The sequence below is a fragment of the Schistocerca cancellata genome, chromosome 2 (assembly GCF_023864275.1).
Source record: "Schistocerca cancellata isolate TAMUIC-IGC-003103 chromosome 2, iqSchCanc2.1, whole genome shotgun sequence".
Classification (NCBI taxonomy): domain Eukaryota; kingdom Metazoa; phylum Arthropoda; class Insecta; order Orthoptera; family Acrididae; genus Schistocerca; species Schistocerca cancellata.
Window position 1 is genome coordinate 686,048,156 of NC_064627.1, and position 16,382 is coordinate 686,064,537.

The 16,382-nt window shown below is 38.9% G+C and overlaps 1 protein-coding gene across 1 annotated transcript in view; it reads left to right on the forward strand.

Annotated features, from left to right (window-relative positions):
* Positions 1-6,938: 6,938 nt before the first annotated feature.
* Positions 6,939-16,382, forward strand: part of LOC126162427 (probable aconitate hydratase, mitochondrial) — a 113,170-nt gene continuing 103,726 nt past the window's right edge. Inside the window, exon 1 of the mRNA XM_049918929.1 lies at positions 6,939-7,059. Within this exon, the coding sequence (XP_049774886.1) occupies positions 7,027-7,059 (33 nt within the window). The 5' untranslated portion in view covers positions 6,939-7,026. The remainder of the gene's footprint in view (positions 7,060-16,382) is intronic.

The following is a 16,382-nucleotide window of genomic DNA, read 5'->3' on the forward strand; positions in this document are numbered from 1 at the left end:
ATCACTACATATGGCAACGTGTCTTTATGTTGAGTAATGCGTTTTGTAACACAAGAGCCTATTTCTTGTGAACCACTTGAAGCAGTCATCTCATCCCATGTGTACATAAAGCCGAAATCAGTTGATAGTTTATGACTGCCTGGGTTGTATAAGTACATGTCTCTTTTATAATAAGCCATCGAAGTGGTTAATATGGGGAAGACAGAACTTTCTGTGGGTCAAAAGTAAAGGCATAAAACAATTGATCAGGTTTTGAATTTTATGGATCTAATGTCATTGCTGTTCAAGGAGCCTGTGCCCTTTGAAAATGAAATTCATACTATGCTTTCAAGTTTCTTTTTTTCATTTTCGTCTTATTTTGTATGTGCCACATTTTAATGAGGTATCTTTACATGGTGCATGAAAGTGCAAGTTGAAGCCGCTATTGAAACATTAGTAATGAATGGGCTCTTCAACAGGTAAAATATTTCCCTCCTTGCAGCACTCTCTGTGTAAGTTGTATAAAAGGCATTCATTAAGGTCAGGGGCTAATACTTTATATCTGGGTTTTCAGCTTTAGTAAAATGAGACTGATATGAGGGGAATGATGAGATATAATTCTGAACTACAATCATTCTCTCATCAGAGATTCTTTCATGGGTACCCCACTTCCTCGCTTATCTGCTCCTGGTTAGTCTCTTACTTTCAATTTCTTAATAGTGTTGGTCAGCCACCCATCTGAAATTTGGAAGGTTTAAAGGAAATATTTTTTGCATACTTTAATACTACGAGCGCAAGTCAAATGAAAACCTTAAATTTGTAATAAAAACTTGAAATTTTGCACCGTTAGCCTGTAAGTTGGTAAGGCGCTACAAACAGCGTGCAGAATGGCCTGTAGGTGGCAGCACAGTGCAGATTCACACATGCTGTCGCAGTATCAGTATAAAGATGGTCGCCCCAGTTGCGACTTGCACCAGGGAAGAACAGTGTTCTGTTATTCGGTTTTTGCGTAATGAAGGTGTGAAACCTATTGAAATCCATCGAGGAATGAAGGTTCAGTATGGTAATGCCTGTTTGTCACAGCAGCAAGTCTACGAATGGAGTAGGAAGTTCGCAAATGGTGTGACTGCAGTGAAAGATGCTCCTCGTCCAGGTCAGGCACAACGAGTTGTGACTCCACATAACATTGCAGCAGTTGAAGCCATAGTGAAGGAAAACCGTCGAGTGACACTGAATGACATTGAAGCATGTTCACAGATTAGTCATGGGTCAGCACACCACCTAATGCATGATGTGCTCCAGTTTCGCGAAGTGTCTGCAAGATGGGTGCCAAGGCAGCTGATTCCTGAAATGAGAGAACGACGTGTTGATGCTTGCCAAGAACTACTTCGGCGCTTTGAACGAGAAGGAGATGGCTTCCTTACAAGAATCGTTACTGGGGACGAAACCTGGGTTCACTTCCACCAACTGGAAACGCAGAGAGCGAGCAAGGAACGGCGCCATTCCTCATCACCAAAACCAAAGAAGTTTCGAACACAACCATCAGCAGAGAAGGTTATACTGACCCTCTTTTGGGAAGAAAAAGGAGTCATTTTGGAGCATTACATGCCTAGAGGGACCACTGTCACCAGTGAATCATAAACAGATCTCCTAAAAAATCATCTGTGCCAATCAAATCAAAGCGACGTGGATTGTTGTACCAAGTGTCCTTTTGCAACATGACAATGCATGGCCCCACACTGCCCATACAACAGTCGCAACAATCACAGCCCTACATTTTGAGTGTCTTCCTCATTTACCATACTCACCAGACCTTGCCCCAAGTGATTTCCGCATGTTTGGACCACTCAAAGACGCAATGGAAGGAAAGAAGTTCCGTTCTGATGAAGAGGTACGCCACGCGGTGCATGAGTGGTTGTGTGGACTACCAAAAGAATTTTTTTCTAAAGGAATTCAAGCACTTTGTAAGTGCTGGAGGACTTGCATTGAGCTTGGGGAAGATTATATTGAAAAGTGATACAGCTTTGTACCACTTCTGCACAATAAATAATATTTAAAAAAATATTTAAGGTTTTCATTAGACTCGCCTTCGTAGTTCCATCAACATGAATGCAAAACTGGTTCGTTGTTGACATTGACTATCTTGATCCATCTCTAGGGCCCTACGTTTAGGCTTATTTGCTTAATCATCCTACATACACACGCATTCTGACAAGAAAAGGAACCTAATTTCCAAAATATTTCAAAGGAATTTCTCTGTGACTCTTCAGATACCTTCTCCACACATTTGTGGGGTGCAGTTATAGCTTTCGTTACTGAATTTTTCTTCTTAGAAACGAATTTCCATTCCTTATTTATGTATGCTGTACCAGAATTTCTTTTCTTCTTCCTCTCTTGTTTCTTACTCTTATGTTTTTGCCCTTGTTCTACTTCGTTTCGGAAATTCATGTTGTGCTTTTTCAACTTCTTCTTGGTTGGGCATCAATTTTTTTGTTATTTTTATATGGTAATTGCAGACTGTTACGCTACTACATTTTGTAGATTGAGCATTAAGTTAATTATTATTTTTCAGAGTTTACTCAGTGAAATTGCTTGTGTAGGGCAACCAGTATTGCATTTCAAAGGACAACATGGAACTGTCTTACAGCCAAAGAAAATTATATATTTATAAACTGTTAAAATTACCTGAAGAATCGGATATTTCAGGTTCTGATGGTTCATAATCGTCAGAACATCCTGAGGGTCCATTATCACCAACGAAGTATTGTAAGTCTTATGTATGTAGAAATTCACATTTCACAAACATTTACGGGAATAGTGGTGTAAGTCTTGAAGTTGTGAAGATCTCGCCAGCGATGAAATCCAAGCTCCATTATAAGTTTCTCGAGGTTGAATGAGGCAGGGCTGTTTTTCTTCTGACTAGCTCTCTGATAGGCGTTATTAGGAACGGATGTTTCTCGATGTTGAAAGAGGCAGGGCTGTTTTTTTCTGACTACATCTCTGATTGTCTTGTTAGGAACGGATATTTCCTAAAATATTTCTTCTACAAAAACTATTCCCAATTTTGGATCATATGTTGCTTGACCACCATAGTATCAAATGGCTTAGGTTTGCATTGAGCTTCAATCATGTTCTGCACTCAGGCCATTGGAACTTATGCTACTGTTTTCACATTAATCAATCTCATATACTTACGTGACTCTAAGAGGAATGTCCTCTAATTGAGAAAGTTACTTTCACTGTTCCTAAAAGTTTCAGTTCCCTCAGAAGATAATTTCAATAATTTACAACAGTGTAACTTTTGTTCTGGCCTGAACACGAATCACAGAAAACTTCTTTGGCTTTCTTGTCCAATAATTCTGTCACAAAGTGATTTAAAAAGGAAACAACTACGTTCACCACTTCCCTTCCTGTATCTTTAGTGTAAGTGCAAACTGCTGAAGTTGCACTTGAAACCCGATGAATGTGAAAAGACAACTACCATTTGTAACAGACATCATTAGTACTCATGTTTGGCAAGCATAAATGTTTTTGGTATTCAGTGTAGATTATTTCTGTTTTATTAGACTTTCGACTTTTTATACAATCATTTCTCTGTGTGGAATAATACGTTCCAGCTTTGAGTTTGTGTACTTTGTGATCAATGATGATCTTGCTAGTGTCTTTCAAGACTTGTTTGTTCATGCCGTCACCTAAATTTCAGATAAGCGTTCAGCAGTTTCATCTCAGCGGTGTACTTACCACAGACTGAGCATGTATCACTCCTTGGGTACCCAAGAGCAATATTGTATTTGGTGTTGCATACTTTTCTATACATTGCATATGAAATGTCAAACTTTGTGTATTTTTCATGAAACGTCTTATGTATTCTTTCACCAAAAGTTCTCATGGGAGATTAAATGTTCTGGTCTTGACATTACTGTAGCAACTTGATCTATCTGTAAATGAATCCTTGTGATCGTAAATTGCCTTTCCTACCTCTTCCTTAATTTTCTATGCTCGCCCCTTCCATCACAAAGACACTCACTAAACTTCATAAATTTCTGAACTGTCATTAGTCGTTCCCTTGTTATACCATGTACTGACATGAAGGTTTTTCTGCACATAGTAATTTCATGTACAGTGTCGTCGAGATTCACTCTCATCTGTAATTGAAATTACACTCTGAAAGCTGTTCTTCATCTTCATTCTTCCTTGATCGCCTTGTGTGGACTGGAAGTATTGTAATGAGCAATGTCAGATGCAATGATTGTTCATTCCAGTCTTCCTCATTCTTAAATTTTCTTATATTATTTGATCTTTCTTCACAACTTATTTCCTCAAAACACTAACTTATAGTCTTCTTCTAGTTCATGGAACTGAAATGTTAATTTCTTCATGGCTGTACTCATTTGCCCTCCTACTTGCCTTTTCCTAAGACTGTTAGACTCTGAAGGCCTCTATCTTTCACCCTCAGATGAAGTACTCATCAACCAGTACAAATAATAAACTATTAAAACTGAAATGACTCACTTACAACGTCTGCATTTTTAAACAGACTGTCTCGAACTACAGCAACAGTTTTCACTATGCCTCTCATCACACACCACCTTTTTTATATTTCGTCTATATATCCAACATGTATTCTGCTGTCTCGAACTACAGCAACAGTTTTCACTATGCCTCTCATCACACACCACCTTTTTTATATTTCGTCTATATATCCAACATGTATTCTGCTGTGTGAGCTATGTGCCACTACTGTCATCACTCATCATACACTGTCTTAACATAATTTTCAAATTGACTTATCCTATATCATCATGTGCTTTGCTACACCTAATGTATGACCTGCAGAAGCAATAAAAAATAAAACAAAAAGAATTACTTGATAGTTGACGTCTCTCACTTGCTACTACGGTTTTGCCACATCCGCTGCCAGCTACCGCTCAGTTGTAGGTGGCACACAAATATAGTGGTCACTTCACAAATGCTGTTAATGTGTAACGTGGAGCAATGTTGTAAGTGGCCACTGCGATGTATGACAGAAATGGGAGATGCTCTGTTGGCAGCTGATTTTAAGTGACCAATGACCAAACTGTAGCAGAGGACCGATTTTGTAGCCCTGACTTCAAACTCATGTCCTAACCTAACCAAAGCCTCGTGATATGTAACGTATCCGTGAAAACGGCGATAAAACAATCTGCAGCAGAACTAAAATCACGATCGCTTTGTTCGCAGCGTTTACGGCTAACATCTATGAGGAAGAAAAATTTCATAATATATTTGTTTGCAGCCATCTGCCACAACATAATTTCTGTTTTAGCGGCAAAAGCAAACCGTAATATCTCGCTGTCATTCGTTGCCCGAAACTATCCTGACACTGGTTAGATGGAGGGCTGTGTTACAAGCGAATGAAGAGCGCTGGTTGCACTTGGTTGCAGATTATGGGCAACACAAGTAGATGCCAAACGAAAAACGATTGACAGGAAGAAAAATAAGAGTAAATAGAAAAGTAGATATGATGAGGAAAATGATGTGGGAAAGTATTAGAAATAAAAAAATACATTTAAATCATTTAATAAAAATGATCATTAAAATCATTTGTTTGGATTTAGGTAAATAAAAAAAATGGGTCCATTTGGCAAGATTCGAACCTTTAACCTTCTACATACCATCTTAATGCACAAACTACTACACTAGGCCACTATACTGCAGAATGATCTTGTTTATATAACTCTGGTGCTCCAGTCGAAATGATTAATTGATAGCTTTCAAAAATTCGTTTGCACGCAAACTGCATAAATGACGCTGAATCGCATCTTATTTCGAAGTATCCAGTAGTTTACTTTTAGTACTATGCATGAAACGTGTGTATTTCGTTAGCATCGTTGTGTGTGTAGTTTTTAGTGTGAGTATCACGTGTGATGAAATACGAAATAAAAAGACCAGACACAAGATTCAGGATCCAAACAAAACAAGAAAGAAAACCAGACCATGAAGAGCAAGTGAAGTAATGGTTGTTGTCGTTTGGCAACAGTGAACGCTTCGGACGTGACGCTGAGAGCTCTGGAGGAAAAAGCTACAACCCATGACGTGTCAACTATGAAGCATACAGCTACATCTATACTCAGCAAACCATAGCAAGTTGCATTGCTGAGGGTACGTTCCATTGTACCAGTTATTAAGGTTTCTCACCGTTCCATTCTCGTACGGGGCGCGGGAGGAGGAAAAAGCTACAACCCATGACGTGTCAACTATGAAGCATACAGCTACATCTATACTCAGCAAACCATAGCAAGTTGCATTGCTGAGGGTACGTTCCATTGTACCAGTTATTAAGGTTTCTCACCGTTCCATTCTCGTACGGGGCGCGGGAAGAATGACTGTTTGAATACCTCTGTCGCGTGCAGTAATTATTCTAATCTTATCCTTAAGATCCCTATGTGAGCGATACATAGGGGATCGTAGAACATTCCTAGAGCCATCATTTCAAGCCGGTTTTTGAAACTTCGTTCACAGACTTTCTTGGGATAATTTCCGTCTGTTTTGAAGAGTCTGCCAATTCAGTTCCTTCAGTATCTCTGCGACACTCTCCTGCGGATTCATCGGACTGTAGTACGTACCAACAATGCAGAATAAAGCAGAATTCACTGTTACTTGCTTTAACATTGTTTGCCAGCCCACAATGAATCTAAAACATAATACAGAACATTGAACAAGTACATTCACTGTAGCCGCAGATATTAGCACATTATTATCCTGCATGCCTAATCTAAAGCAAGTTACAGAACGTCTTATATTCATTTTATCTCGTTAGTCGACTAACAGAGTTAAACAAAATGGAATCCTACATCTCACAGCATACATAACTCTTACCTATTCTTTTCCTGTACTCTTAATTTGACAAAAACTCCGTTTAATCAAATCGGTATATTCGCTGATCGCAGCATCGTCGTACGCATCGTGATTGTTCCAGAGATCAAGTTCCCCACCCCAGTATTTAATGCAGTGGGGCAATATTGCGAGGTATAGTCGCAGATATTACTGTCTTCGTCTGCTGCTGCTATGGCGTATTGTGTTCGGGTTCTTCATAGCCAGGTATAAAAACCTGATTGTTTTTGATGTTATTACGATTTAACTGTGAAAAAGTGAAGTATTGTATAGTGACCAGTTGCAAAAGTCATAGTCCCCCTTCATCTACACGGGTAACTGTGTGTACTGAAAATTACCAGCAGACGACCTAATTTCTCAACTAGAGGTCACGAGTAATTACCGGTTACCGGCCTGTAGTGTTGTCTTTGTTAATATTATAAGCGTAAATTCTTTCAAGACAGCAGGTGATAGTATATTTTTCACAATCTAATAATGGTGTTACTACATGAATTCCGAATCGGCTGAATACAAAGCTCTTGTTGCATATCAAATCAGTAAAATCGTTGATGTAACATTTCACTTGGTAATCTTTAATGTTTCGGATGCGAAATAAAAAGAAAAGTGAGAGTACTTGAACTTTAACCCGTATAGTTAATAGATAGCGCTCAAGTTTAGTTCATGGCCAGTTGACTGATAAACGTATTGGTGTGTGTTCTGTTAAGGCGAGTGCCGGCTTTCGTATCATAAATGCCTTCGATACAGTTCGTGCAATATTATTTTTGAGTAAATTTATAGACCTAGCTTGGAATCGGTGGCCCTGTAATCATGTGACGATTCACCTTTTCCGTATACTAAACATGTTGATAGCGTCCACGAAATAAACTGAGATATCATGGATACTTTTTGTATTGAATGAAAATTTACCGTATTAGTATCCTTTACTTTTATATTACTATTTGGCATGTGTGGCTGTGTGATCCAGCGAAGAATATATATCATTGATTTGGTAAAGATCATTGTGTAATTAATGCATCCTTCAGCTTAAGTATTTTTCCAGGATACCAAAAGTAGGCTGCTACTAAAGAAAAGTTACGCACAGAGTGCAGGAAACCACAGGCCATTTTTCACTACTATCACAGTTCTCAAATAATTAAAGTGGTCAATAAATATATACTAATGAGTTGCTTGAATAACTACAACTGTTTTAACAAAGCTCAATTGGGGACTGAAGTGGGAAAGTAAAATATCAGTCATTACAGAGATCACAAAAGTGGTACTTGAAGCCTTGTGCCACACTTTTGACATTGTGGATCATAAAATACTAGTAAACAAAGAACAAGCATTGAGTGTACGACGAATAGCAAATGAGTACTCTGTCGTACCAGAAAAATATGCCGCAAGAGGTAGAGATTGTTCACACGTTAGCAGACGATGTATTTTCTGGGGAAAAGTTGTCAGACAAACACACAAATGTAGGTGTGCTACAGGGTAATGTATTGCACCCAGTTCTAGTCTTATTATGTGTCAGTGACTTTCCAGACGGTATAAGACACAAAGAAAAATTTCTTTTTGCTGATGACAGCAGCCTCAATCACTGACAGAACACCAGAACCCTAATTGGGGAGGCAAATGGAAAACCTCAGTGATGTTTACAGTGGGCAATGTGTAAGAAAAATAACTTTGAACATTAACAAGGCAAATAGTAAACACTTCAGCACAAAGAGGAGGCAAAAGTATAGACAGTAGGTCTAGCTTGTGGGGTGGGGGGGGGGTGCAGTTTTTAGGGATGGATGACGTTAGTTAAGATTGGATGAACACACTAAGATACTGACATCCTTAATGTCAGCAGCATGTAATGCTCTTAGGTTTCTAGTAACAGGTTGTAAGAATCATTATCTTATGGTGACCTTTTCCTACATACAATCAGTTCTTAGCTATGGATACTGTTTAATAATTGCAGGGAAAGGCCATAAGAATAGTAAAAGAAAGTGGTGGTTGGGCTCATTGTAAATAATGATTTTTTTTTTTTAAAATGGATATCCTTATTGCATCAAGTGGGCACATATGTCAGTCTGTTGTGCATATCAGGGAAAACATTAGTGTTCACTCATAGTTGTATAAATAATAATGGAAGAAGAGCCAATTAGGACTTGGTTTTACCAAGGAAAAATGAGCAAACTCAAAATAGTATTTTCTATTTGGGTATAAAATTATGATACATTGCCCAAAAAGTTTACTAAAATACATCTGTTTAAAAAGGCAGCTGAAACTACTCCATAAATAATGCATACTACACAATTAAAAATTGGGACTGTGAGTACAGTAGGGATTAGTGATGAAAGAGACCACCACCTTGTCACATTACAATACAAAATTACAAGAAAATGTGCCAAGGTCTATAGTGGAGTTGAGCCTGTCACTAAGTCAGCGGTGGGCTGATACAGTTTTCCAGGCATACTGAAGGGAGGACACGAATACCTACATATTTGTGGTCCTGGAGTCACCAGTGGGTCTCATAGTGTCTGCCAGGAAGTTTCATATGTTTTATTTGTTTGTTGGAAATTGTGTATGATCAAAAGAACATTGTAGGACCTTCAGTAGATATCAACCATGTGAGCTGGTGCAATTCAGAAGCTTACTTCATGTTTGTGAGGGTGGAGTTTCCTCTGTCTTACTATCCTGATTTAGGTTTTCCAACTTCACTTCATGCAAGTACTGGGATAATTCCTTCAGGAAGACTACAGCCAACCACATGTCCTATTGTAAACACATGTTTGTGTGAAAATTGGACTTGTATACCATTTTCGTAAACTTTTTTAGAGGGTGATTTCTTTTTCTGCTGTATACAAACTCAAGGGATTGATTGGTGAGAGGATATGGAACAAAAAAGGTTTAATGAAATTATATCTGGAAATGCATGATTTCCATGTTAGAGACCATTTATTCAGTCATACATTGTTACGGAGATTGCAGTCTAATACATCCTGACCATGCAGCCACTGTTATAGTATGTGTTGAAAATGGTTTCCGTGTACCTCAACGCATGCCATAGCGTGTTCTGTCTCACATGTTCACATTGACCAGACTGCATCCGAACAGTGTCAAAGGCGGCATGAAAGCGCTGCTTCAGTGTGTCCACATCTGGAATGGGCTCTTCAGCTCAGTACTTTTGAGGTGGCCGCATAACCAGAAATCACACGGATTGAGATCCAGTGAGTGAGCAGGCCATTGGTGAGGGAAGGCACAATTGAGATTCGTCTGAAGATTAACGGCAAAATGGGCTGGAGCGGAGCACCACTATGCAGGAGCTACATAAGCCTATGAATCAACAATGGCACGTCTTCCAGCAGGTAGGCAAAGTCACCCACAAGAAATGTCGATAGTTCCAGCCTGTTCGGTGACTTGGAAGTAAGAGGGGTCCCAAAATACAGTCACCAGTTCTCCCGGCTTCACTGAGGCTGATGATTCGTTGTCACCATACCATGGGGGTTCTGCATTCTATCACACAGTTGACTGTTATGAAAGTTGAAGATGCCACTCTGTGTAAACATGGCCTTATCTGTGAATAGGATAGAGGACACAGATCCTGAAATCGTGGTTGCCTGTTGAAGAAGTCAGTGGTGGGTCATTCCATATCATTTCAACGCAGTAAAGTAACATTTTCAACCAGACCATCTGAGATTTCATTAAAATTTGGTACATTCAATGACCCAGGTAAGAGATGAAAAAATGTCAACTTGCAGGTGTGTGTTACAACTGTGAAGAAAGTTACAGGTCTGTAAATTATGGAATTAGTGCGAAATTTACATGCGTGTGTCACAACATAAGTGACTGTAATTCTGGTTCTAATTCAGTTACAGCAATGATGATGGTACCATTGGAAAGCTAATGAATAGACCTTTACATTGATATGCTACAGGGCAAGTTTTTGAGAATTTTCATACTAAAGGTCATGGACATTGACCTTTGACCTTGAATATATCAAAACTCCCTATCTTCAATTTTTTTTGAAATATATATTTAAAAAAAGACTTATATATATATATTTGCTCCAGTATGTTACTATAAATATGGTAAATATCGAGATGGCACACCAAAGGCACCGTGCACAATAAAAAATTGTCAGCATCAATACACTACCAAAATGAAGAAGGTAACACACACATTGGAACACAAATTATGATAAAGTACAATCCATAAGTAATATGGTTTACATTATTATAGTAGCATTATGAATTATTTACATTACAGTTGTAATGAAAAGGCAATGGAAAGTTATTAGATCTCTCCTCACAATTCCCCAACTAAATTGTTAATGTTCACCAGATCTGATGCTGGGAGATTGTATGTCCTTCCAATTGGTGTCACTGTATCCCCTCTTGTGATAATTTCACATTTTCTGATGACACAAGTGCCTGATTTGGCAGGAAACACAAATGTCTGAGATGGTCCATGTAGATGCAAGAAGTTGATCTTTACTACATGTATTTCTTCACATGTTTGTAAGACATATGCAACACACCCAATGACTGTCATACATACAGGCAACACATCCACGTATATTTGTTAACAGCAATTCATTGACGATAGCAATCACTGACTCTTCTCTACTCGCTGAAGAAGCAGAATATGTCTTTGTCTTCACTAAACCTTTGTTAACAGGTAGTACACAATGAAGTTTATGAGTACCTGGAATCGTTCTTGTATTTTTGAAACGTTGTTTCAGCTTGGCCGTATCTTCATCATGATGGGAAACCAATGTGTAATGGAAGACACATGAATATTTTCCTTGCACCACTCAAACAACTGTCGTGATGTCAAAATATGATATTCATAAGGTCACTTGCGGCTGGCAAGTCGTGCTAATCCCTTTACAGTCTCTGCTACCCCATTACAAGGTCCTTTACCATGTGCTGTAGTAAAGAAATGCCATTCTGTTGTAACTTCAAAATTTTCTTGATGGTAGGACAGATTCATAAAGTTCTTTCTGTTTTTGTATTGGGCAGTACATCCATCCAAAAAGTAATAAATGTGCTTTGAATTTCAAAACTGACATTTTAAGAAATTCATGAAATTTGTGTGGAAAGAATAAACATACACTGTATTATGCTGATGGCAGTCATATTTCCACTTAATATACATGTCTTATTTCATTAGTGCTTGAGTCTCTGTAGTAAGCAACAAATGCATCGATTGTAGCCTGTGAATTATTCCAGTGGATTCCTTGTACCTCATCCTGAATGGTGAAGAAGTAGTTTTCTACAAAGTCACAAAGAACAAGAAACTCATTTACTTTGAGACCTTCTTTAGAGATTTTACAGAAATGTGACTGCTGCTGGGAGATTTTTGAGTGCGGTAGGAGCTGTTGTAACCTCGATGCAAACATCTCAATGAAATCATCTGTTGACTTTGTTATAACCTCTAGAACTACCGTACTTGTAGTTAATCAAAACTTATATGCAATTTCGTCAACGCAAACGACCATACAGATAATCAGTTTGTCATGTCGCACCTGGACAATAAGGACATGAACCTAAGAAACACGCTGGTAGTGCAACACACACACACACACACACACACACACACACACACACACACACAGTGCTTGGGTTACACTGGCATTGGCAAGAACACAGTGCTTTGGCCACAACTCAGAAAATTTGGAGAATCCAATATTTATATGTAGGTCATCATCATCATCTTGGACAGTTTCCAGCCACTGGCTGGGTCTGTCGGGAACACAAGCCTCTCCATCGTGTTCTGTCTTTCCACCATTCCCCCTCTTCCACCTTCGTCCAGTTCTCTCCTCTTCTCGTCACACATTCCTTCACTCCCTTCACCCATCTATCTCTTGGTCTTCCTCTGGGCCTCTTCCCCTCCAGTTGCAGATCAAACATCCTCTTTGGAATTCTTCCCTTATCCATTCTCTTCATGTGTCCATACCACTGCAGTCTTGATTTTTCTATCCTGTCCTGTACTGCTTCCTCCTTTAGTCTTTCCCTCACATACACATTTCGCAATCTGTCTCGTCTTGTTACACCCAACCTGCTCCTCTGGAACTTCATTTCGCTAGCCTGTATTCTACTTTTGTCGCTTTTGTGCATTACCCATGTCTCACTTCCGTATGCCAATATGGGGACAAAGTAGGTTCGGTATATAATTCCCTTGGATTTCTGTGGCACCTCCTTGCTCCAAATAAGCCCCCTAATGCATTTGTAGAACTGCCCTGCTTTTCTGCACCTTTCATTTATTTCCATTGCGTTTCCCCCCTTACTTTCAATCACGCTTCCTAGGTACTTGAAGTTCTCTACCACTTGTAGTTTTTCCCCTCCACAAGCTATATCCACATTTGGCCTATTCGTCTTCCTTGTTGTGACAATTATTTCACTTTTCTTTGCAGAGAAATGCATTCCATATTGTGCTGCCGTTGCCTCCCATGCATCTAACTGCTCTTTCACCTCCTTCTCGCAATTTCCCCATAACATCAGGTCATCGGCAAAAAGCACTGCTTTCATTTTATGATCTCCAATTGCATCTGACACTTGCTGTAGGATTTCATCCATAACAATAATAAACAATAAAGGCGAAAGTGCACTTCCCTGTCACAGCCCATTTTCCAGCTTGAACCATGCAGTACATTCCCTCCCCACTTTCACACAACTCTCACTTCCCTCATACATTTTTCTGACTTTTCGTGTTATCTCTTCATCTATCCCTTTTGTGTTCAGCACATCCCAGAGCTTGTCCCTACAGATACTGTCATACGCCTTCTCAATATCTAAAAAGGCCATGATTAAGTCCTTCCCGTACTCATAGTGCCTTTCCTGCAGTTGCCTTACCGCAAATATGAGGTCCGTTGTTGATCTTCCCGGTCTGAAACCATACTGCTCCTCTTGCAGTCTACTTTCAATACTGCTTCTTATTCTCTTCTCCAGGATCTTTTCATAGATTTTTCCACAGTGGCATAGCAGGGTGATTCCTCTGTAGTTCTCACATCTCCTTTTATCCCCTTTCTTGAAGATCGGGACTATAATTCCTTTCTTCCAATCCTCAGGAATTCTGTTCTCCTTCCACACCACCCTCAGCACTCTGTATAGCCACTGGGTTCCTACTTCTCTGGTGAAGCTGCGATAGGCCTAGCAAGCCAGTAGTGGATAAATCAACTGCTTTTAAAAAGGGAACATGCCTCGGAATATTTATATGTAGGTATTTCTTTGAAATTTGCATAAAGTTTCTTTTATGTACTGTAATTCCATTTTCCTTCAGACACAGTATTTTCTTCCTGGCATCATACAGCTCACGCCATGATCACATTAAAAATCACGCACACACTGAACAGTTTTCTCACATAATGTCTTATTTGGCTTTGGATTTGTTGTCACTAATATACCATATTCTGCTACTAAGTGTTTTGCTCTCCGTACCATGTAATCTGAAGCAGAAAATTCTTTCATAGTTTTCCTTGTACTCCAATTCTTTGGAAGTACAATTAGAATTTGTGTATTGTCGCACAACTTATCTTTCAGCTGGATGATAATTTCACTTTCTACATTTTCACTCTCTTCTTTTTCCGGTTGTGCCACATAAGTATTCTCAAACATAAGAGGCTATTTTTTTCAGTTTTTGCATTGGGTACTTTTTCTCACTCTGAAGAGTCTTCTTCTCCACAGGAGATTCACGTAAATAGTGAAGGCTACTATTTAAAGCCTTGAGTGCCACATCTGATGCTACTTATCTTCACTTAAATCTTCTGTGGAAGTACCTGGCACAACTGAGGCAACATCTGCAGTGATTGTTGGGTTTTGTGAGATTTTTTCCTACATTTACTGCAAATTTTTCCACCTAACAATACATTAGAATATTTCTTTATCATCCACTCCTGAACATTCCTTAAATTCTTCTGCACTTTTGCATGACCTTGTTCCCTAAACAGATTGCAATGATACAATTTTGACTTGAAATCAATTTTTTAATAAATATTACTATACGACACATTTACACTGCACTTTGTTAAACAAGCCTCAGCCATAAAATGTACAAAACAAAAATTGCATAATATATAGAGATCAGTGGACTAATGGTGACTAGCTTAAATAAGAGTCTCTCTGATTGGCTGTTCACTAAAACAGGCTAATGTTGATTGGTTGAAATAAGTGTCACTCATTGGCTGTTCACAGCTAGAAATATTAAAGAAAAGGTCTGAATAAAAGCAACTGCTATTGGCTGGTGTTACAGAAAAAAACTGGATAAATAGCTGCTTACTGCATGTTGGATGGTGCACTTAACTTGACAAAATAATTTTTTGTGCATTATGCGTTTGGTGTGCCATCTTGATATTTACCACATTTATAGTAATATACTGGAGCAATTAAACATATTTAAAAACAAATTAAAGGTGGGGTGTTTTGAGATATTAAAGGGCATATGTTGTGACATATGCATGTAAATTGAGCACTAATTCCAAACTTTCCACACCTGTACCTTTCTTCACAGTTGTAATATACATCTGCAAATTGGTATTTTTTCCATCTCTTATCTGGGTTACTGACTGCACCAAATTTGAAAGAAATCTGAGAGGGCCAGGTTGAGAGGTGCGTTGAATTGACACGGAATGACCCTGACAGAACTGCTCCCGATGTGGAAAGTCTGTCACTAGTAAGCCCTGCACGCAGTGTATGTGATGAGGGTAGTAACAATTGTCATGGAGAATGTTCCATAGAGTTGTCTGGTGTATCCTGCAGTGGAGGGCAAACTGCATGGCTCTGACACAGCGGTCGCCTTCAACTGTGCTAATCAAATTTTGCTCCAGATCAGGTGTCCGAACATTTTGGGTACATCCTTAAGGATTTCCTGAATCCTGAAATGACCCTGTTGGAGACAAATGGCAAAATACTGTTGTAAACATTGAATGCTGTGGTTGTTGTCAGCGGGTATGGGTCTCCTGACATTACGTTGCTGCTGGACATCCTTTGCCAATTGCCTTTTCATAAGTAAACACCTTGTTGACAAGCTTTTGATTTGAATACAGAACCATTGTATACAACACAGTATCAAATCCATTATGAGATGAGTCAGCAAGACAAATGAATTGGACACATTACCAATTACTATGGCAGGAAAGGGTACTAGGGCATGATGTGTGAGGAACAGTACCACCCTCTTGGAGGATACCATGCATACTGTAACTGTGGCTGCATGTTGCAGCACATATTAGACTGCAGTCACTGCAACAAAGTATAACTGAGTAAATGGTCTCTAGCCTGGAAACCATGCATTTCCCGTCATAAGTTCATTAAACCTTTTTCGTTCTATATCCTCTTGTCGATCAATCCCTAGAATTTGTACACAGTGGAAAAAATCATCCTTTATAATGTTACTGCATGTTGTACTACTGTAGCACAACTAACTGTACTAAAAACATGTTGGAAAGATCTTTGATTTGCTGTATAATTTAAACAGCATATTTTTGTAATATGCAAATACTAATAAAAAAATCACCAGTTTCTGCATGTCAGCTTGAAAGGCACTGAAATAAAGGTAGCGGCTGC